At 46.6% G+C, this 22,402-nt stretch overlaps 1 protein-coding gene across 2 annotated transcripts in view; it reads left to right on the top strand.

The window, feature by feature from the left end:
- RELA (RELA proto-oncogene, NF-kB subunit) overlaps positions 1-16,578 on the top strand; it is a 47,662-nt gene extending 31,084 nt beyond the window's left edge. The window contains exons 5-11 of one of the 2 annotated variants that reach the window (XM_068259536.1): positions 448-539; positions 5,491-5,622; positions 9,097-9,201; positions 10,328-10,537; positions 10,649-10,729; positions 13,944-14,003; positions 14,094-16,578. In XM_068259536.1, coding sequence (XP_068115637.1) covers positions 448-539; positions 5,491-5,622; positions 9,097-9,201; positions 10,328-10,537; positions 10,649-10,729; positions 13,944-14,003; positions 14,094-14,686 — 1,273 coding nt within the window. In that variant the 3' untranslated portion in view covers positions 14,687-16,578. Of the gene's footprint in view, positions 1-447; positions 540-5,490; positions 5,623-9,096; positions 9,202-10,324; positions 10,538-10,648; positions 10,730-13,943; positions 14,004-14,093 lie in introns of both variants that reach the window. The other variant, XM_068259535.1, reaches the window with a different exon arrangement.
- The last annotated feature ends 5,824 nt before the right edge of the window (positions 16,579-22,402 follow it).

Below are 22,402 nucleotides of genomic sequence, written 5' to 3'. Positions count from 1 at the left end.
CCGAAATTGGTCACAATCGCTCGGACATGCTGCAAGATATAGGGCCAACTTGCTTGATTGGGTGCGCAGTGATAACGGTGAGCAATATCGAGATGAGCGATGAAAATCTGTTGCCCCCCCAATGTGTAATGTGCCCACCTGGTGCACTATACATTACTTGTCCTTGGACGCCGCTTGTCCTCTGTTGGCTCCAGGCTCGATTTTTGCTCCATACACGTACCCTGCGTGCCTGTGTGATGTCACACGTGTCCACACGTACGCCAGCAACCACGTGGGGTGCATGCATGGCGCAAGGAGTGTGCCTGGAGCCAGTGGAGGACAAGCGGCTGCCAGGGACAGGTAATGTATAGTACACCAGGTGGGCACATTAGGTGAGGATAGCGTTTACTGTTTGCTGAGCCGCCACACAGCTAACCATTCTCTTACACTCTGTTTATTTTTGCTTAGCTTCCAAAACTTGGGGATCCAGTGTGTGAAAAAGAGAGAAGTTGAAGATGCCATTGGCCAGCGAATACGGACAAACAACAATCCTTTTAATGGTAATTTTTATTGATGACCCTGATTAATATGTCTATAAATATGAGCAGAAACCTAAAATAGGCAGATGCACTTTTGCTCTATTATCAAACAAAAAAACCTTAAAGAGACACTAACATCAAAAACATCCCCTGGGGGGTACTCACCTCGGGTGGGGGAAGCCTCGGGATCCTAATGAGGCTTCCCACGCGGGTCTCGCTGCAGCCCTCCGAACAGCCGGCGACAGACCCGACTGTCAATTCAATATTTACCTTTGCAGGCTCCAGCGGGGGCGCTGTGGCTGCTTTCGGCTCCGAACTACACGGAAATACCCGATCTCAGTCGGGTCCGCTCTACTACGCAGGCGCCGGAGACTTGCGCCTGCGCAGTAGAGCAGACCCGACGGCGATCAGGTATTTCCGTCTACTTTGGAGCCGTCAGAGCGCCTGCGCAGGAGCCGGGAAGGTAAATATTGACGTCACCGCTGTACGGAGGGCTGCAGCGAGACCCCTGAGGGACGGAGGACGGCGTGGGAAGCCTCATTAGGATCCTGAGGCTTCTCCCACCTGAGGTGAGTACCCCCAGGGGACGTTTTGACTTTACAGATTCTCTTTAAAGGGAACCTGAAGTGAGAGGGATATGGATGTTTCCTTTTAAACAATACCAGTTGCTTGTCAGTTCTGCTGATCTCTTTATCTGCAGTAGTGGGTGAATCACGCACCTGAAACAAGCATGCAGCTAATCCGGTCTGACTTCAGTCAGAGCACCTGATCTGCATGCTTGTTGAGGGGCCGTGGCTGAAAGTATTAGAGACACAGAATCCGCAGGAGAGTCAGGCAACTGGTATTATTTTAAAAGGAAAAATCCATATCCTTCTCAGTTTGGGCTCACTTTGAATAGAACCTGAAGTGAGGGGGATATAGAGCCTGACCCATAACAATTGCCTGGCTGCCCTGCTGATCGTCTGCCTCTAAAGCTGGCCGGGCACCAGTCAGTTACCATTTTATTTCGTTTTTACAACAGACTAAAGAACAGCATAGTGGATAAGTCTTTAGATCGTTTTTTAGCCTTTAAAATACACCTGAAATGAATGATATGGAGGCTGCCATATTTACTTCCTTTTAAACAATACCAGTTACCTGGCATCCTGTTACTCTTTCTGGCTTCCGTGGTGTCTGAATCCTACACCTGAAACAAGCTTGTAGCTAACCTAGTCCGCTTCAGTCATAAACATCTGCTCTGCATGCTTGTTCAGGGTCTATGGCTAAAAGTATTAGAGGCAGAGGATCAGCAGGAAGGCCAGGCAATCTGCATTCAGTGTTCTCCCCAGAAATTTTTTCCAGCCGGGTGGCATGAAAAAGTAGCCGGGTGGGGCGCAACAGGGCGAATGCAGGGCCGTGTAAACTCTGCTGACAGCATAGGAGGAGGAAACGAGCCGATATCAGCCGGGTGCTTACCAAAATTAGCCGGATAGAGGCCTGGGGAAAACACTGAGCCTCCATATGACTCTTGCTTTAATGCTAGGTACAGAGATGCTAGGTGAGATTTTCTGCCCGATTTACTGTCAGAACGATTATTTCCAACATGTCCGATCTGCTTTCTGATCAAATGCCGAGCATTTTCTGATCGATTTCCGTTCACTTCAATAGGAAATCGATCGGAAAATGCTCGAAAATCGATCAGAAAGCAGATTGATCATGTTGGAAATAATGGATCTGACAGTAAATCAGCCAGAAAATCTCATAGTGTGTACCCAGTATTAGATATGCACCATCTGTCTTAAAGTGAACCTGCCAAGTCAAAACCAGGAAAACCGGTTGTTTGGTTGTTTTTAATGTGCTATTACAGTGCTTTTTGTTTGCGTTTGAAAAAAACTGAACAAAAATAGGCTTGATTTGCAGTACACAAATCCGGTTCACAGTGCAGGTGAAACAGACATCATATTGTTATACGTATTGGGCATCATTAATGGTTCCGATCAACCACTATTGTTCCGTCAATGTTTTTGGGGTTGGTTCCTCTACCAATCATCTGATTGGTAAGGTTTTCATTTGTGGACCCCATTGTTGTGGAACCACAAGGCTCAGCATGTCCTACAGATTTAACTGAGAAGCTGCAAATTCACACATAGGTATGAACTGTTTTTTTTTTTTTAGAAAATGCAAAGCTCAGCATGGTCTGAAAGGACATGCTGGCCCCTTGAGATTCCAGAGCTTAGTGTATCCTAAGGGTTAAAAAAGAGGGGGTGGGATTGGGAATACACTTCAGGACAGAGCTTTATGTGTGCAAGCTGACCTAAGGTCACAGCTTTTTTTTGCCTGTACCTATCAGATCAGACTGCTTTTTTCCCCCCTTCAGCGCTGCTGTCTGTGTGCTGTTCTCTGGGCAGCCAGGACATCCCGCTCTCTGCAGCTAGTGGAGATCTGCTCCGTGCGTCTGACACCCGGGGGAGGAAGTGAGTGATTGCCTGCACTCCCCTCTTCAAGTGGTGTAATTCAGAGATAGGAAAGTTAGTACTGCACCGTAAATGTACAACAATTGTACGGTGGGGAGGGAGAGAGACAAGTGACACAGCCGTGAGGGGGGAAGGAGGCACTAAATACCCGGATTACAGAGCCAGACGGGCTGTAGTTTGCCCAGCTCTGCTTTAGTCACAGGCTCCAGCGTCCCTTCACGATCGTGCAGGCAGAGTGAGAGAGACTGCCTGTAATGTGCTTCGTTCCTGGAGGAGGAGCACTATGCAGTCAGCAGCATGGTCCCGCCTATTGCCATGCTGAGGCAAGGAGTGTACGAGCCCGCCGGAAAGCGCGAGATCTCGTACGTAGCTGAGCTTGCTGGGCAATCTGCTACAGAGGAGTCAGCGCTGAGTGCAGAGAACAGCGCTGGCTTTTGTAATATGCAAAATAGCAGCCGGGCGGGGCCTTAATTCACCCGGGCGGCGCGCCCACTTAATTGATCCTGGGGAGAACACTGTGCATTGTTTAAAAGGAAATAAATGTCAGCCTCCATATCCCTCAGGTCAGGTGTCCTTTAATATTGTAATATCAATCCCAAATATTCTGTTTAAATCTTTTTAATTTGTAACTGTTTGTTTTTGCTCAATGACCCATTCATTGAAGTATGCCAGAGCTAAAATCTATGAACTATTCACCCTTTTTATCTCTGTCCTGCTCTCAGAAGCCATTTTCTGCTAGGAAAGTTTTTTTTTTTTTTTTTTTTTTTTTTTTTTTTTTTTTTTTTTTATAGTTGGAATTTCTTATAAGTGAGAGTCACACTGTAGTCACTTCCTGTCTGAGTCAGGACTGAGTCAGCCACTTACATACCTGATATTTAACTCTTTCAGGGCTGGTGCACACCGAGCGGGTTTTTTGGCGTTTTCGCAGCTGTGTGGTGTTTGGTGGGAGGGTGTGTGGGGGGGGTGAATGTGTGAGAATGAATAGCAGAAGTTGCTATACAGCAAGGTTATAGCTCTCGGTGTGGCAGTGCAGGGAGTGTGATTTACTCAAGTGGTTCATGGGATTGCAGGGCCAAAACATTTAGTTGGGAACAAGGGGACTTGCAAATCCATACAGTCCAGCTTGCAAGGGTCAATGGGAAATACGATTTTTAGCTGGCTCACTATAGATTGTTCTTTACATGATTATACTGTAAAAAAAAACTGCCAGAGCATTTCAACAAATCTGCATGCAGGAATATTACATTGGGTCCTGCTCTTTGCAGCCAAGCAATGGTGAAGGTTGATGAGCAAGCTGTACTTCCAGAGTACTGGTGCCATGATTATAGGACAGTTAAGGTGCCCATACATCTAGCAATGATGGGCAGATTTGGTCAAGAGACCAATCTCTCTGACCGAATCTGATTAGAAAGAGATCTGTTGGCTGCCCATACACCGCAGGCCGATTCCCAAACAATTTCAACGTGAAATCTCTGAGGAATTGGCTAAGTTCGCCGCTGCCTCCCCAGTGTATAATTGTGCCCCTACATGTGCATTTATAAATGTCCTGTCCTGTGTTGCCCACCGCACGGCCACTGCTGTGCACACCGCAGGCGTATAACACGTGGCGCATGTGTGAAGTGTTCCGCTAATGAAACGGTAGGCGATTCCGATGGGCACTGCGGAGGGCGACACAGGCCATACAGTGGTACATATGTATATTAGGGGGAACAGCCCCGAGGGTTTCATCGCATTCGTTGCTTGTCCCAATATCTCTCGTTGTTACCACCTGATTGACGACGGCCTGACATCTTGCAGGATATCTGATCGACACATGCGACCAACTTCAGCCTGAAATTGGTTGCATCGTCTATCAGGCAGCACGGATGTTCATCCGATGTGATAGTAATTATTGAATCGGATGGTCGACCGACCGCCAAGCCAAGAGATGTATGGCCACCTTAAAGCCTCATCTACATGGTACAATTTTCCATCAGATAGACGGATCTATTAGATGGATCTAATAAGAAATTGCATAGTGTGTAGACATACAAATCAGTTTTGCAATAGATTTTGCTTTCATAAGTCTATTCAAAATCTATTGCAAAATCTAACGCAATCCAATTGGACCGGTTGGAAATGATCTAATAGATCCTTCTAATAGATCCGATCAGACAGAAAATTGAACCGTGTAGATAAGGCTTTACGCCTCTTTCAGATGGGAGACTGAACTGCGCGCTTGGAGGACACCTGTCCACCACTTGGGCCAAGCTCAGAGGCCTTACTGAGCTGGCACAACCTGCTGAAGACTTGTGCTTCACAGGAAGTCATCCCACCCATGAACAGGAAGTTGGTAAACTACAGGGGTCTTGCATCTGTATGGTTACATGCACCACAAGGAAACAGATATTTAAATTAGAAAATACAGTGGCAAAATGACAGACCAATGTGGGTGTGCTATCAGTTTCAAAAGCTAGCTGTGCACATTTGTGTTGTATGTATATTTTCTTGGAGACGCTAAAGTGTTGTTTCATTTCCAGTTCCTGTGGAAGAGCTGAAGTCTGACTTTGACCTGAACACTGTGTGCCTTTGCTTCCAAGTTTACATACATGACCAGAGCGGAGGCCTGGCGTCTTTGCCATTTGTGGTTTCCCAGCCTATATATGACAACCGTAAGAGACCCTATTGTTAAAAATGTGAATTTCAAGTTGAATTCTTATCCTTTCCTTCATTTTTGAGGGATCAAAATGCCTGATTAATATATATTATCATGGATAGTGATGAGATGCATCTGGTTTTGATTTTATAGATTAATTTTTTTTTTTTTTTTAATTTTTGAAGTTTTGTTTAAAGAGGATCTGTAACGTCGAAAGATCCCCTGGGGGGTACTCACCTCGGGTGGGGGAAGCCTCCGGATCCTAATGAGGCTTCCCACGCCGTCCTCCGTCCCTCAGGGGTCTCGCTGCAGCCCTCCGTGAAAGATGACGTCAATATTTACCTTCCCGGCTCCTGCGCAGGCGCTCTGACGGCTGTCGGCTCCGAAGTAGGCGGAAATACCCGATCGCCGTCGGGTCTGCTCTACTGCGCAGCCGCAAGTTTCCGGCGCCTGCGCAGTAGAACGGACCCGACTGAGATCGGGTATTTCCGTGTAGTTCGGAGCCGAAAGCAGCCACAGCGCCCCCGCTGGAGCTAGCAAAGGTAAATATTGAACTGACAGTCGGGTCTGTCGCCGGCTGTTCAGAGGGCTGCAGCGAGACCCCCGTGGGACAGAGGACGGCGTGGGAAGCCTCATTAGGATCCGGAGGCTTCCCCCACCCGAGGTGAGTACCCCCAGGGGATGTTTTTGATGTTACAGAGTCTCTTTAAAGGAGAACTGTAGTGAAAGGTATATGGAGGCTACCATATTAGTTTCCTTTTAAGCAATACCAGTTACCTGGCTATCCTGCAGATCCTCTGCCTCCAATACTTTTAGCCCTAGACCCTGAACAAGCATGCAGCAGATCTGGTGTTTGACATTTTTGTAAGATCTGACAAGATTAGCTGCATGCTTGTTTCTGGTGTGATTCACACTACTGCAGCCAAATAGATCAGCAGGGCTGCCAGGCAACTGGTATAGCTTAAAGAGAATCTGTATTGTTAAAAATCGCACAAAAGTAAACATACAAGTGCGTTAGGGGACATCTCCTATTACCCTCTGTCACAATTTCGCTGCTCCTCTCCGCATTAAAAGTGGTTAAAAACAGTTTTAAAAAGTTTGTTTATAAACAAACAAAATGGCCACCAAAACATGAAGTAGGTTGATGTACAGTATGTCCACACAAAGAAAATACATTCATACACAAGCAGGCTGTATACACCCTTCCTTTTGAATCTCAAGAGATCATTTGTGTGTTTCTTTCCCCCTGTATCTCTCATGCACTGAAGTTTCAGGCTGCTCGTTTCTTCCTGCAAACAGCTTTGCCTTTGCCTGTAATTCTTCAGTATGTGAAAGCCCAGCCAGCTCAGAGGACGATTTATCCAGCTTGTAAAAGATAAGAGAAGCTGCTCTAATCTAAATAATACACAGGCAGTGTACATAGAGGGGCCTCGAAGGGGGAGTTCATAGCAGAACCACAACACTGAAGAACTTGGCAGCCTTCCAGACACAGGCTGACAAGTCTGACAAGGGAAAGATACATTGATTTATTACAGAGACAGTGATAGTATAACGTGCTGCAGTAAGCCAGAACACATTAGAATAGCTTTTGGAACTTGTAGGATGATAAAAAACAGGATGCAATTTTTGTTACGGAGTCTCTTTAAAAGGAAATCAATATGGCAGCCTCCATATACCTCTCACTACAGTTCTCCTTTAAGGCTGGTTTCACACATGGTGCTGTATGATTTTTCTGTGCAGGGGAGCTGGGCGCAGGTCAATCGCACTGCACCATTTCATGTTTAAAGGGAACCTAAACTGAGAAGGATATGGATTTTTCCTTTTAAAATAATACCAGTTGCCGGACTCTCCTACTGATCCTGTATCTCTAATACTATCAGCCACGGCCCCTGAACAAGCATGCAGATCAGGTGCTCTGACTGAAGTCAGACTGGATTAGCTGCATGCTTGTTTCAGGTGTGTGATTCACCCACTACTACAGCCAAAGAGATTAACAGGACTGACAGGCAACTGGTATTGTTTAAAAGGAAACATCCATATCCCTCTCAGTTTAGGTTATCTTTAAATTGCCCTGTGGCAGAGTGCGGTGACAGGGTGATTTGTGTAGCGTAACTTCCCCCCCCCCCCTCAGTGATGTGCTTCCTTCTGGACAGGAAAGACATCACTGATTTTTGAACAATTGGCGCATGCACACTGCTCAGCAACGCTGCAGAGTCTGCGTTGCCTATGTGTCGCTGCAAGCCCTTTCGTCACATCAAGTCGCAGCATAGGCAGTGTGGCCAGTGTCACAGAGACTAGCAAGTTAATATATGCCCTATAAAGGGCATTTAAAGTAGCATGTAATATTGTGACAAATTATGTATATACAGTCCCAGTCCCTGATAACTGGATTTAAAATTCCTGTGTGATGGAAAAACACACCTGAGTGCAGAGAGCAGATTACAATTTCAGTAGTTTGTTACTCAGATCTCATACAGAGAAATCTCAAAGAACTACTCTTGTGTACCTGAAACGCTGTAAGTGTACCTGAAGGGAAAAAAGTTCCCTTACATCTAGCTTGCACCCACGCGGGTATCGTTAGTACTATACAACACTGGGATCTGTGCAGGACAAACCAATATTTACTAACAAATGTGGTCGAGAAATGACCAATAAAACAAGTTTCTTGATCGTTTCCAATTGAACTGCAAAATAATTCACTCCAGATCAACAAATGATCCAACCATTTTTACTCAGATCGTAATTTTGACTATGAGATAATAATATTGTGCACTGTGTACCAGCCCTAAATCCGAGGCATTAGGTGGATAAATGCCCTAAAGTGACACTGAAGAGAGAAAAAAAACACTTCTGAAGTAATGCATGGTATGTGAAGTATGGATAATTCATAGGACATTAGTAGCAAAGAAGAGTCTCATTATTTTTATTTTCAGTTCTATACCCTTTTTTATACAACACTACATCATTATCTAATATTTGCAGTTTACAAACTACATATTTTTAAAGTGAAACCGAGCAGAGCTAATGACCCTTTAAACTTTCCTGCAGTAAAACCTCAAACAAACAATAAAAAAATGAGACCAGTGCTTCAGAAAACAGCACTGTAGCCAGCCAAGCTTGGTTGGAGAGTTCAGAGAAGTTATTTTGCATAGATAACAAGTGAAGTTTCTTAACTCTTGTACTGAAAACAACATGAGACTCATATCTGTGCTACTAATGTTCTATTCCTTAGCTGTGCTACAGATACAAATCATTATATCATAAGTTTATTTTCACTTCAGATTCTGTTAAACGGTGTTTTTGACGTTAACAGACCGAAAACAATGCGTGTAGATTCCAAATTCCATTCCTTTTTAATTGTCAATCTGACACTTTGCAAAATCCTTCAACGGTCCCAAAAAATTCAGAATTTGTGCTTTTTAATATTCCCTATAAAAACCTAATGCAAACGATTACAAATGTATTGAATTTATGTCTTTCGCTCATCTAGGTGCCCCAAACACAGCCGAGCTGAAGATTTGCAGAGTCAACAAGAATTCCGGCAGTTGTTTAGGAGGAGAGGAAATCTTCTTGCTTTGTGACAAAGTACAAAAAGGTAAACACTAAAGGTCTTCTCGACTTGTACACTGACGTTAAGGTCCTAAAGTACACTCTTATATTCCATATAGAGTAGTAATAAACTCAGTCATTAGTGATGCACTATGTTTTGTGCATTGCACAGCTGTAGCCTAAATGTAGAGCGGTGCGCAGTGGAAACGACTTACAAATCCTCAGGGCGCTGGCCTTTCTCAATCTCCCTGCTCTGCTGCACTCCCTCTGCATGGCTCTGATGCAGGTCGGGTGACACGTTGGGGAGTCATACAAGGATGCAGCAAAGCGGGAGTGAAGAGCGGCGCCCAGAGTTTTCGTAAGTGTGCTTAGAAAGGAACACCACCACCCAGACATGCGGGTTGGTTGAGACTACCGGATGCCTGAGTTCCAGTTAACCGCGATTTTACTGTTTTTATTAAAATTGCATGGTTGGCTCTAGTAGCTCCCCACTCCACGATTAAATCACGACCCCCATGAGCAGTCTTTCCCTGTAAGCATAGATAACCCAACCTAGCCCATTTTATCGTACCCATTTTATTGGCGGAATAGTGTGGGCGTAGTTCTACAACCTATCTACCCTAAAAGTTAGAGAGGGGGCTGTCCACCCAATCACGTTAGTGGAAATTCCCTATGCGGTTTCCTGCTGGGTTCCCTAAACTAGACTAACACCCCCTTAAAGAAAACCAAAGGTGGCACAAAACAAACATAATAAATACTTGCCTCCAGAGTCTTCCCGTGTCCTCCTGGAGACCACTGCTTCTCAGGATCCACTTTGACAGGACCACGCACCTCTTCATACACACACGTGGCTATGCCTGCGCAGTAGCATGGAGCTGTTCGTGTACGTTCTTTACCTCTGTGTACGAATGGCTTTGTGCTACTGTGCAGGTGTGAACCCTACTGGCGCCTGCGCTCATACACTTTTTGGGGAGCAAGGCGGCGTAAGGGGTGAGGGTCCCAGCAGAGGGAGGGGTCATTTTTTATATGTATCCTTCAGGTCAGTTACAAGATGGCGTGTGTGTGCAGTTCTGACATGTAATAAAGATTGTACTAAGTTGAAGTCACCTAAAGCTGTATACAATCCTTACAGCAGCTTGTTAGACTAAACTTGTTGTTCTTGCTTTTAGAAGACATTGAGGTGGTGTTCGCATTAGGCAACTGGGAGGCACGAGGGTCCTTTTCTCAGGCCGATGTCCACAGACAGGTGGCAATAGTCTTCAGAACACCGCCATATCAGGATCCTGGAATACAGCAACCTGTAAAGGTCCAAATGCAGTTGAGGAGACCATCTGACAAGGAGGTCAGCGAACCCATGGAGTTCCAGTACCTACCGGATGAAGGTATGCTGCTTAATTTCAAATGGGTATAGGTACTCTTTTCACTTTCTGAGTTTTTATCTATTTAATAATTTTTCATTTAATAAATATAATTTTTTTTTATTTATCTTATAGGAGATCTTCACCATATTGAGGAGAAAAGGAAAAGGACTTTAGAAAACTTTAAGCATATTGTGAAGAAGAATCCCTTTGCAGGTGAGGTCCTACTGCTCTTCATTTAGGCTGCTGGCTTTGAGAAGCACCCCAGTTTCCCCCCCCCCCCCTTTTTTCTTCTCACTGAGCCCATCTTTCATACATATTTTATTTTTTTTAAGCCTTGACATTAAAGGAAACCTGCGATGGCCATTGTGCGTGTATACTTACCTGGGGCTTCCTCCTACCCCATTAGGCGCGTGACGTCTTTTGCCATCCTCTCTGGCCCCTCCGTTCCCTAGTAAATCCCCCCGGTACGCTGGCTGGACTCTTCTGTGCATGCGCAGCTTGGCAGTGCATGGTGCCCCACCGTTGCACTCTCGCAACTGTGCTTGTGCAGTAGTACTTTAGTACTACTAGTAAAGATGAGCAGGCTAAACTGAGTGTTAGTTGACACAGGCTGCGGCAGTGGGGGTTATATCACCTCGGTTCCCACCTCTAGCGCCAGCGCTCCACGCCCCCTTTACATCTTTTTGTACTTCCTACTTCACAGTCAGAAAGAGGACGTATCGGGAAGACTTAGAGGGGTGTGTTGTGTAGGAGCCAGAGGCGGTGACCAAGGAGAGTCGACCCCCAACTGCCACAGCCGGTGCTAAGAATTTTGCTTCCACCTGCTCATACTTGTAGATTAGCTGTGTGAATCAACAAATATGTAGACTAATGAAAATCTATTTAAAAAATAAAGAGACCACCTTTTATTTATGTTGAATTGTTTTGTGGGTTGATGATTAACCTCCTTAGCGGTAACCCCGTGCTGGACACTTTGCTAGCTGCGTGTTTGTTGCGATCGCCTCCGCCCGTCGCCGATGCGCCGCTACCTGCCGCGATACAGGGTCCCCCCCCACATACCCCTTGCGCAGCCTGGCCAATCGCCACCAGGCTGCGCTATGGGGTGGATTGGGACTCCCTGTGACGTCAGCGACGTCACTCCGTTCGTCGCCTAAAAAAAAAAGAAAAGGAAAAAAAAAGGTGAAAACCCCCCGCGGCCACGCAACACATCATACCGCCAGGGAGGTTAAAGGACATTTAAGCAGGGATGCTCAAATTCGGCTTCGGGAGATATCCGGATTTTTGCTATCCGGATATCTCCCAGTAATGCTGGGCGGGGGGGGGTCAAGCTTACCTCTCTGACGTCTTCTTCGGTCGTCCCTCAGCGCCTCCCACGATGCGCTCCATGCGCGTCACGTGATTACAAACACTTCCTACTTCAACCCGGAAGGAGGAAGTGTTTGTAATCAGGTGACCGCCGCTTGGAGCGCATCGTGGGAGGCGCTGAGGGACGACCGAAGAAGACGTCAGAGAGGTAAGCTTGACCCCCGCCCAGCCCGCACAGCATTACTGGGAGATATCCGGATAGCAAAAATCCAGATATCTCCCGAAGCCGAATTTGAGCATCCCTACATTCAAGGTGACACCTGAAATCAATCTTTACTTACTTAGGGCTTCTTACAGCCCCTGGAAGTTTTCTGAATCTCGCACAGCAGCTGTGGTGCTCCCCAGTGTCCTGCTGGCCGCCTGTAAGCCTCGCCATCTGTGGGCCGTTGCTTCTGGGCATGCGCCATCAGGTGCGTACTGTGCCTGCGCAGTACTCTGTGCAGGCACAGTTGCACCCGGTGACACAGGCACGCATGCATACGCAGATGCGCCGACCCAGCAGTGCACCTAGGAGCACCAGAGCTGTGTCAAGGGAGCCAGAACACTTCCGGGGGCTGGAAGAAGCCCCAGGTAAGTTAAGATTGATTTCAGGTGTCACCTCGAATGTCCATTTAAGTCAACCATTTTTTCTTTTTCTCTTTCTGTGGACCTGATTTACTAAAGTTCTGTGGAACTGAAAAACATGCAGAGAACATGAGTAGTCTCTTAAACTTGACTGGGACAGGTTAAAAGTTGACTATTAGGTGTTTAAAGTGAACCTCCGGACTAAAAATCTACTCAGCAGAACTGAAAAGGCTTGGTGTTTCTTTAACAGTTTCACAGCATCAGAACTTTGTTTTTCTTACCAAAGCATCATTTTTAGCTGCATTTTTACCTAAGCTCCACCCATCAAAGAAAAAAAGCCCGGGCTTTTTTTCCCTGATGCTGTGCAGAGCATGATGGGATTTCCTATATTGTTGTTCACGTTGCCTAGCAACTGGGAGGGGTGATCAGGACACAGGACAGTTGGTACTGTGTCTCATGCTCCCTGTCACCTCCTTTCAACCAAAAAGATGGCTGCCATCATGAAATCAAACATTTGCCTGCTCTTTTAAAACAGTGTGGGTAAGAGATTATATTACCTATCTATTTTAATTAACATAACTAATGTAACTTAATGACAGTATGTTTGTTTAGGCTGGAGTTCCTCTATAATGATTCCATCCTGGGGCTTATCAATCCACGATAAGTATTGCAACAAGTTAGTGAAACGGCGGTCATGTGATTGCAATCCGATGCAGCTTTTGCAACCTAGCAATTTGGTAACAAATCCAAAAAAGATGTGTTACAAATCCATACAGATTTGCTACAAAAACATTTAGGGCTGTGGCCCACTAGAGCACTTTTAGCTGCGCTTTGGATTTACCGGCTATTCTAAAAGCACTAGGCTAATGTAAGTCAATAGCCGCAAACCCACCGGAGCGATTGTGATTAAGGAAACCACAATTGCGGGTTCTGCAGCATTTTTCGGAGCAATTGTGCTCCAATACAAAATATAGGAGCTCTGCAAAATCTCTTTTGAATTGCTTTTCGAAAGCAATTTTTCAGTGATTTTGTGTGCATGTGCGATGTTTAGAATGAGGCTTTACCTACAGGCTGGGTCTGTGTGCGCTAGTCCTGTAGAACCTTAAAGGACAGCTGAAGTGAGAAGTATATGGAGGCTGCCATATGTATTTCCTTTTAAGCAGTACCAGTTGCCTGACTGTCCCGCTGATCCTGTGCCTTTTATAGACTCTGAATAAGCAAGCAGCAGATCAGGTTTTTCTGACATTTTTGTCAAATCTGACAAGATTAGCTGTATGCTTGTTTATGGTGTGATTCTGACACTGCTGCATCCAAATATACTAGCAGGACTGCCAGGCAAATGGTTTTGCTTAAAAGGAAATAAAGGACACCACAACAGAGAGATATAGGGAGGTTGCCATATTTAAGAAAAAAAACTAAAGCTCTTTTGTATTTTACTGCTGTTTGTCACAGTTCATGTATTGTTTAAAGGGCTTCACACAAATACTGTGTTTTTCAGCCACAGAAACAAGAACCCAGCGCAGGATTGCCATACCAGTCCGAAACATGCCAAAGACAGGTTTGTAGCTTGTTCTGGACATTCTTCTTGTTACTGTTAATAAAGTCTGAAGCCCTTTGTAACCTCTTGCTTTGCCTGCCCCCCATTTAGAACCTATGTCAACACCTGTCCATCCAAGTTCACAGATGCCAGTATCGATGATTCCAACTTCATATACAATGACGGCACCCAAACAGGATGCAGTGAGTGCCATGTCCGCTCTTCTGTCTACCGTGAATGTCACAGATTTCACCAACATGGGATTTTCCCCGATGCCGCAAGCACAGCAGCCTACAGGACCACCTGATGATCGTCTGGAATCCTTTTTGGGCTATCCTTCCTTTACAGATGATGGGAATCTTGATTTGGAGACCATGCTACAAAATGACCCTGACGGCCACTGTGCCAGTCTCAGCTCTATCGACAATAGTGATTTTGGCCAGCTTCTCAGCCAGTCCCAGTCTTCAGGTACTCTCTCCCAAGCACTGCACGAATCTGGCCCTAGCCACAATACCCTCATGGCTTATCCAGAGTCAATTACACGGCTCATGGCTTCTGGGGCCAACGATGACACTGGTGGAGGAGAAAACTCTGAAAGACTTGACAGTGGCTTGATGAATGGGATTTTTGACATGCAGCAAGGAGAATCTCTGACCTCCATTATAGACCTGGACTTTTCTTCATTGATGGGAAGCATGAAGTGAATGCCGAATAAACAAGTTGAACGCATTCACAAGTGGGGACAGGAGAGCTCATCAGAACACTGTCGGCCCTCCGACCCTTTGTGGTATTTTTGCCATTTAGGTGATGCTAGGCCTGCAAGCTTATGGACGGTGCTGGCCCCAACCGAATACAGACTGATTCATTTTGAGCAGATAGCTTGAAGTTGCCAAGCTACAGGTGATGATAACCGGCAATAGCCTTACAGAAAGGCAGCCTGATAAAATTATCCATGCTATATTCTAAAGTACATTCTGATAGTTCTCAGCAAAATATACATTCTAATTAAATAACATAATGTAATACTTGGCCGAAGTGGAAGAGCAGGACCGGTTTTGTATTTTTCTGGTTGTTTCTGTCCCGCAGTTTGCCACCTTACACGGCTGTTGTGTAAAGCAAAATATTAAGTTTCAGGTAATTGCATAATTTGGAAGAAAGAGTTCCATGGAGAAGATTGCCTACTGATTTTCTATATTGGATGCGTGTAATTGATGTAAAGCCGTTCTTAACCACTCATTTTAGGGCAAAGCTGTTAAATATGTAGGGGTTAATTTAAAGTACCTCTGAACTGGGAAAAAAATTGAATGAAGCCTATGGTGGGTTAGATGACTTAAGGCTCAGTAGTACTAAGTTGGGACAGTCCTCGGTCCATCCCTCCTGTCCTACACCATTCTCGGTTGATGTTATGGGACCGGCTAGGTCTTCGGCACTCTTCTGGCAGCCGACGTAAGTACTCGCGTTCCCAAGTAGTACCTGAGACAAGTGCATCCGCTTTGTGCATGAGCAGTACAGATGTGCTTTTGTTTGGAACTAATCGGGGAGGTGAGTACTTCTGCCTGAGGAGTGCAGAAGTGCTATTCAACCTAGTAGGTTGAGTGTTAAACGAAGAGTGCAAAGGAAAATCTGGATGGTCCGAGGCTCTATGGTATCCAGGACCTTTCCTTTACTTAGGTAGTTTCCTTGCTTTAGGTTCACTTAAAATCAAACAAAAATAAAAAAAAATTGGCTACCTAAGTAATAATGGAAAGCCTCTTGAACTTGACTTCTTCCTCTACCCTACTGCTGCTGGCCAGGACCCTTGTCCCCTTTGCAGCCGCTCTCCTATCCATGTACTAGCGCAGCTGTACTGCACAGGAACCAGTACAGCACATGCTTGTGTAGTCGTACAAAGCCACTCGTGTGTAAATGACAAAGCAGAGCGTTCTTGCTACTCTGCAGACGGTCACACTCCAGTCAGTGTAACATACCTCTTGCAATAAGCTCATGTTGAATGTGTTCAGAGAGTCCCAGTGATAGATTGATGGGGGAAGCGTGTGTCGTATACAGAGGCTTCCCTCTACTTAGGAAAGTAACTTTTACCACCAATACCCTGCAGCTTCCAGCACTTATTTACAGCAATGTTTTTTTCTGAAGACATGGCCACCTTTAAAGCAGAACTGAACACTAACAAAAAAAAAAATTTCTCTTACCTGTGCTTCTGTCAGCCCCATCAGCGTTCCATGCATGCCCCGTGTACCTTTCTTCACGTTCCCACCCGCAATAGCGTCCTGCACTAATAGCAGGAGCATTTCTTGTCGACTTAATAAAACTAGTTGGCGGCGGGAAAACTGAGGATTGTGGAGGACTGGCACGGGACAGGAAGGCTGCAAGGGGTTGGCAGAAGCCCTAGCTAAGTAAAACGTTGTGTTTTTTTTTTTTTCTAGTACTCAATTTCGCTTTAAACTGCACCATTTGCATAGTTATGTTGGTTGAAATAAGACCTCATCCATCAAGATCAGATTTGAAAAAAAAAAAATAGGTATAACACTTTCCTGCACCATCACATAGCCCACTTATGCATAAATGTCAAATAAAATTATGAGATACTGGTATACTACTTCCTCTGTATAAATCACTTGTGAGGCTGGAATATGGGTTAGTTTTGGGCACCACATTATAGGACATATGACTGCAGGGGGCTGCAAGAAGCCACAGGCACAAGTTAAACCGCTTTTTTTTCTCTTTTATATGAAGACTTAAAAAGAACCTAAAGTGTAGAAAAAAAAGGCGCCAATTTTTACTAATCCGGGGCTTCTACCGGCCCCCTGCAGTAGCCCTGTACCTGCGCTGGTACTCTCCATCTTCTGGTCCCCTGCCACAAAAATTGTTTCCCCTGACGCGCACATGCACAGTGACCATCAACTGGCTAGTCGGGGGAAATTAAAGCTTAGCCGGGGCGGTGGACTGGAGGATCGTGGGTTCCGCTGCAGGCACAGGGCAACTGCAGGGGGCCAGTAGAAGCCCCAGGTAAGTAAAACTGCCTCTTAAAGAGACTCTGAAGCAAGAATAAATCTCGCTTCAGAGCTCAGTTAGCAGGGGCATGTGTGCCCCTGCTAAACCACCTCTATCGCGCTGCTAAACGGGGGTCCCTTCACCCCCAAATCCCCCCCCCCCCCTCAAGACTTGGTCGTAGATTTGGTCGCTCCTGGAGGCAGGGCTAACGGCTGCAGCCCTGCCTCCAGTCGCGTCTATCAGCGGCGCATCGCCGCCTCTCCCCCGCCCCTCTCAGTGAAGGAAGACTGAGAGGGGCGGGGGAGAGGCGGAGATACGCGTCTGACAGACGCGCGTGGGGCAGGGCTGCGGTGGTTAGCCCTGCCCCAACCAGGAAATGCTCCCCCGCTGCACCGAGGGGATTTGAGGGTGAAGGTACCCCCGTTAAGCTGTGGGATAGCGGCGTTTTAGCAGGGGCACACATGCCCCTGCTATCTATGAGGTCTGAAGCGAGATTTATTCTCGCTTCAGACTCTCTTTAAAGGACAACTGAAGTGAAAGGTATATGGAGGCTGCCATATTTGTTCCCTTTTAAACAATACCAGTTTACTGGCAGCCCTGCTGATCCAATTTAGCTGCATGCTTGTTTCTGATGTGATTCAGACACTGCTGTAGTCAATCTTGTCAGATCTGATTTTCACTGCACCCCAGCTCTAGAAAAACCATCTCTAGCCCACTTCGGCCTTGTACACACGCTAGAGCAGGCATGGGCAAACTTGGCCCTCCAGCTGTTAAGGAACTACAGGTCCCAAAATGCATTGCAGGAGTCTGACAGCCACAGTCATGGCTCATAAAGGCAAATGCATTGTGGAACTTGTAGTTCCGTAACAGCTGGAGGGCTAAGTTTACCCATGCCTGCGCTAGAGGGTTCTCCGCTGAGGTGGCTGGTTGGGGCAAGCTCTGCTGAGCATCCAGCTTGTGTACAGGCACACATCTAACAGCATCTGCTTGGGGGCCAAATTATAAAGGTGCTGATACTTTTCTGCAACAGTATGGAAAGGTTTCTGTCTGTCCAGAGTGCTATGTATGAAAGAGAGAAGTGGTACTTCGCATCAATAGCTCCACACACGTCAAGTGCATATGGGTTGCAATGGGTGGAGAATAGGGACAACAGCACAAAGCACAATGGAGCGGCTACCAGTGGGATGGGTGAGGAGAAGAACTGTGCTTGGCTGAGATCATCCAGCACTGCAGATCTCAGCAATGCTTTGGGCAGACTGTACACAAGCTGGATGCTCAGCAAGGCTGCCCCAACCAGCCACCTCAGCGGAGAACCCTCTAGCGCAGGCATGGGCAAACTTGGCCCTCCAGCTGTTACGGAACTACAAGTTCCACAATGCATTTGCCTTTATGAGCCATGACTGTGGCTGTCAGACTCCTGCAATGCATTTTGGGACCTGTAGTTCCTTAACAGCTGGAGGGCCAAGTTTGCCCATGCCTGCTAGCGTGTGTACAAGGCCGAAGTGGGCTAGAGATGGTTTTTCTAGAGCTGGGGTGCAGTGAAAATCAGAAGAGCTAAACGTTTATATAGGTGTTCTGTAAAGTTTGCTGAGGGTTGTTTTTAAGCGGAACCATACTCTTGCACAATGAAAAGTCTTTATTCCATGCATACCGTAATTTTCAGGCCATTAGACCTTTTCTCTCCTAAAAGTGGCGTCTTATGGTCCCACTACAACCCCCCCCCCCCCCCCACACACACACACACACACACACACACACACACACACACACACACACACACACACACACACACACACACACACACACACACACACACACACACACACACACACACACACACACACACACACACACACACACACACACACACACACACACACACACACACACACACACACACACACACACACACACACACACACACACACACACACACACACACACACACACACACACCGCATGTACCTGCTCCTCCTGTGTCCACCAGACATGTAGAAGCTGCATACCCGCAGAGGTCTGCTGCCACCAGTCACTGCTATTGTGACTTGGCAGCTGACCAGGCTAAGGTCCGCATCGGGCAGGCTGTGGTTTTTGCAGGAGCGGAACCCACGGAGAGCTGGAAAAGAGGCTCCTGAGATTGCTGCTGAGCTGCCCTGTCAATCATGGCTGCCCGCTTAGTTGCTGGTGTCATGGGCGGGACCACTGCGCCATCAGAGTGGAGTTTTCAAAGATCTGTTCCTGAAGTTGCCACTTCTAGCAGTAATTCAGTGACTTTTGGTTAGCTGACAAGTACCCAACGGCTGTGTTAGTTAAGGCGGTGACTTTTAATCAGATGCTAATATACTATACAATAAAATGCAAGTGTCCCTGTGTCATCAACTGAATGGTTGTTTCCCTGGCTTTTTTTTTGTACCGAGTATGTGCACAGCCAGGGCAGTTAGAACACAGGGCCGGATCTGACAGTTTTCTGTGTGTGGTTCACAGAGGTTCTCATTGCATTGTGGGAAATAGCTTTTTCCAACTGTCAAGCAAGCAGCTCCCTGTGTGCATATACTGTACTTCAGACAGTGGTGGGGAACGAGCAAGCAGGACGCGTAGGTGCGCGCATTGCAGGGGTAGCGGCTGTGACCCTAGCGCACGTTTTTTACCGGGCGGGCCTTTTTACTAGTTATGAGAAAATGTTATGCTAATATATTACAAGAGGAAATTTAAATAAAGTTTGCCTAATTTTGGCAGCCATGTACCAAACATTTCTTGATGACTGTCAGATTAGGCTGTACTTGTCTCCATGTGTGAATTCATGTAAAAAGGTTTTTAATTTTACAACATGAAGCTGAAATGTGTGGAAGAGTCTGCAGTACTATGTTAACTCTAGGAGGACAATAAAGACCTCCAGTAAACTATTTTTTATGAACTTCCAGAATGTTTTCTATAACTAAACTCTTAGTGATACTGACCCGAAAGCCTTGACATGGCCTTATTGCATTTTGTTGTGTTTTTAAAATTGGAATGTAAGCAAATATAAATGTTTTATATATATAAAAATAATCACTTCTCTCTGGTGTTATTTGTATTATATACTGTATATACTCGCATATAAGCCGACCCCCAACTTTTACCTGAAAAACCAGGGGAAAATGATTGACCCCCATATAAGCCGGGGGGTAGGAAATGCTGGATTGGTGCAGGCGTGTGATCTCCCTCCCCCCCCCCCCCCCCCGTGTGTCCCAGTACAGCTAGTAAAGTGCCCAGTATGGTGCCCAGTATAGCTAGTATAGTGCCCAGTATGGTGCCCCCTCCTCCCCCCTCCACGGCCACCGCTGCTATTGCCTGCTTTAGGCAGAGGCTGCTTCCTAATCCGGGTTCCCCTCTGCATCATCCGTATACAGTAAGTGTATCACAGCAGCGTGCCCGGCGCTGCTGCTGTGACGAAGCAGGGGGCAGGAAAGAGCGGTTCCCCTGGTAATGGCGATGTATCGCCGTTACCAGGGGAGCCGCTCTTTCCTGCCCCCTGCATCGTCACAGCAGCGGTGCCGGGCGCGCTGCTGTGATACACTTACTGTATACGGATGATGGAGGGGAACCCGTATCAGGAAGCGGCCGCTGCCTAAAGCAGGTAATAGTGGCGGCTGCGGAGAGAGCTGGTGGAGGGAGTAAGCGGGGGGCGCAGACCACCACCACCCACAACTCGCATACAAGCCGACCCCCCCCCCCCAACTTTTGACCCCCTTTTTGGGGGTCAAAAATTTGGCTTGTATGCGAGTATATACGGTACATGTTTTCCATTTTAAACCAAGTCCTACTTTATGCCTAATGCACACTGTACGTTTTTTCAGTGCGATAGATGGATCTGATAGATAAAATTCGTCATGTCCTATATTGCTCCCGATCATTTCCGCGCTCGATTTCTCATAGCGGTGAATGGAGAAAGAGAAGAAAAACTAAGATAAGCGAATCAAGCGCAGAATCGAGTGTGGAATTGTGCCGAAAAATCGATTGGGTCGCAAAATTGCACGAGAAAACGTAACGCATGTACCCAGCATAAAGGTGGCCATACAGTGGTCGATTTGCCATCAGATTCGACCAACAGATCCCTATCTGATCAGAGAGGGATTGTATGGCCACCTTTACATCAAACAGATTGTGAACGGTTTCAGGCTGATATCTGTTCACAATCTGTGGTGGTGGTGCTGCAGCAGCTAGCCCCCCACCCCACCCCCGCATACATTACCTGCTCCGCCTGCTCGACTCCCCAGGTCTCTGCTGTCTTCTCCGCTCTGGTCTGGTCTCCGGCATGCTTCACGTCTTCCTGCCCGGCAGGAACTTTAAACAGTAGAGCGCCCTTTTACTGTTTAAACTTCCTGCCAGGCAGGAAGATGTGAAGCATGTTGGAGACCAGACCAGAGCGGAGAAGACAGCGGGGACTCGCGCCGGCCGGAACAGGTAATGTATACCCGCTGTATTGCGTCAGACGTCGGGCATTTGAATGCTGCTATCGACGCACTCCCGACCCGCCGGCGATTGAGAAAAATCTTCCGCACGGACGGATCGTCGGGAACGATCAATTTCTGATGGAAATCAATCGTTCTGTCAGTGGTGTGCGCGGCGAGTTCACAGCCGATTCGATCACTGTGATTGAATCGGCTGTATATCGGCGGGAAAATTGTTAGGTGTATGGGCCCCTTTAGGGATGTATGGGACATTATCTCGAAGGAACAGACATGCCACGGTACCATCAGTAACTTCTCCCCCTACACCATGGGTGTCAAACACCAGGCCTGCAGGCTGAATGCAGCCCTCCCTGCCATTTTATGCAACCCTTGAGTGTTTCAAATGTGCATCATTGTAAGCAGTAAAAGAACAGCACACAGCCTTCTCATCCAAAAGAGTACACTGGTGCCAGTGTTTCTGGTTGAAAGATTGTCAGTTTGAACTGGAGTGCAGCAATAGCCCACAAGCTCCCCCCCCCCCTTCCCCACCACAGAATTATCATGGGGTCTGCTCTTGGTATCAAAACCTCCTAAATCCCCCATGTGGCTGGTAAAACACACATGCACCTTGCCCCAACACCATCTCCCCATATTACACAGTTCTGCTGCGCTACCATGTATATTTTCCTGCTCCAGTGATGCATTCTGTCTCTTCTGTTCTTCCCAGAAGTCTCTGCTTTAAGCTGCAGACCTCCTTTTTCTGATCACATGACATGCCTGAGGTATGCAGCACAGCAACCCAAATATTAAACTGCTCCACTGTGCTACTCCGCAGAAGGGGGAAGAGAAGGCCCTCCATAATCGCTATGGTTACGCCACTTAGCTTGAGACTGTTCAATAAATTTTCAATCCCAATTAAAAAAAATTGCCCACTTGCGTGATTGAGTTTGACACCCCTGCCTTACATCATCAGTAATCTAAAGCCCCATACACATTAGT

This window comes from Hyperolius riggenbachi, chromosome 11, assembly GCF_040937935.1.
Source record: "Hyperolius riggenbachi isolate aHypRig1 chromosome 11, aHypRig1.pri, whole genome shotgun sequence".
In the NCBI taxonomy this organism is placed as follows: Eukaryota; Metazoa; Chordata; class Amphibia; order Anura; family Hyperoliidae; genus Hyperolius; species Hyperolius riggenbachi.
Note: the sequence above shows the minus strand (reverse complement) of the source record. Positions and strands in the feature narration are given on the sequence as shown.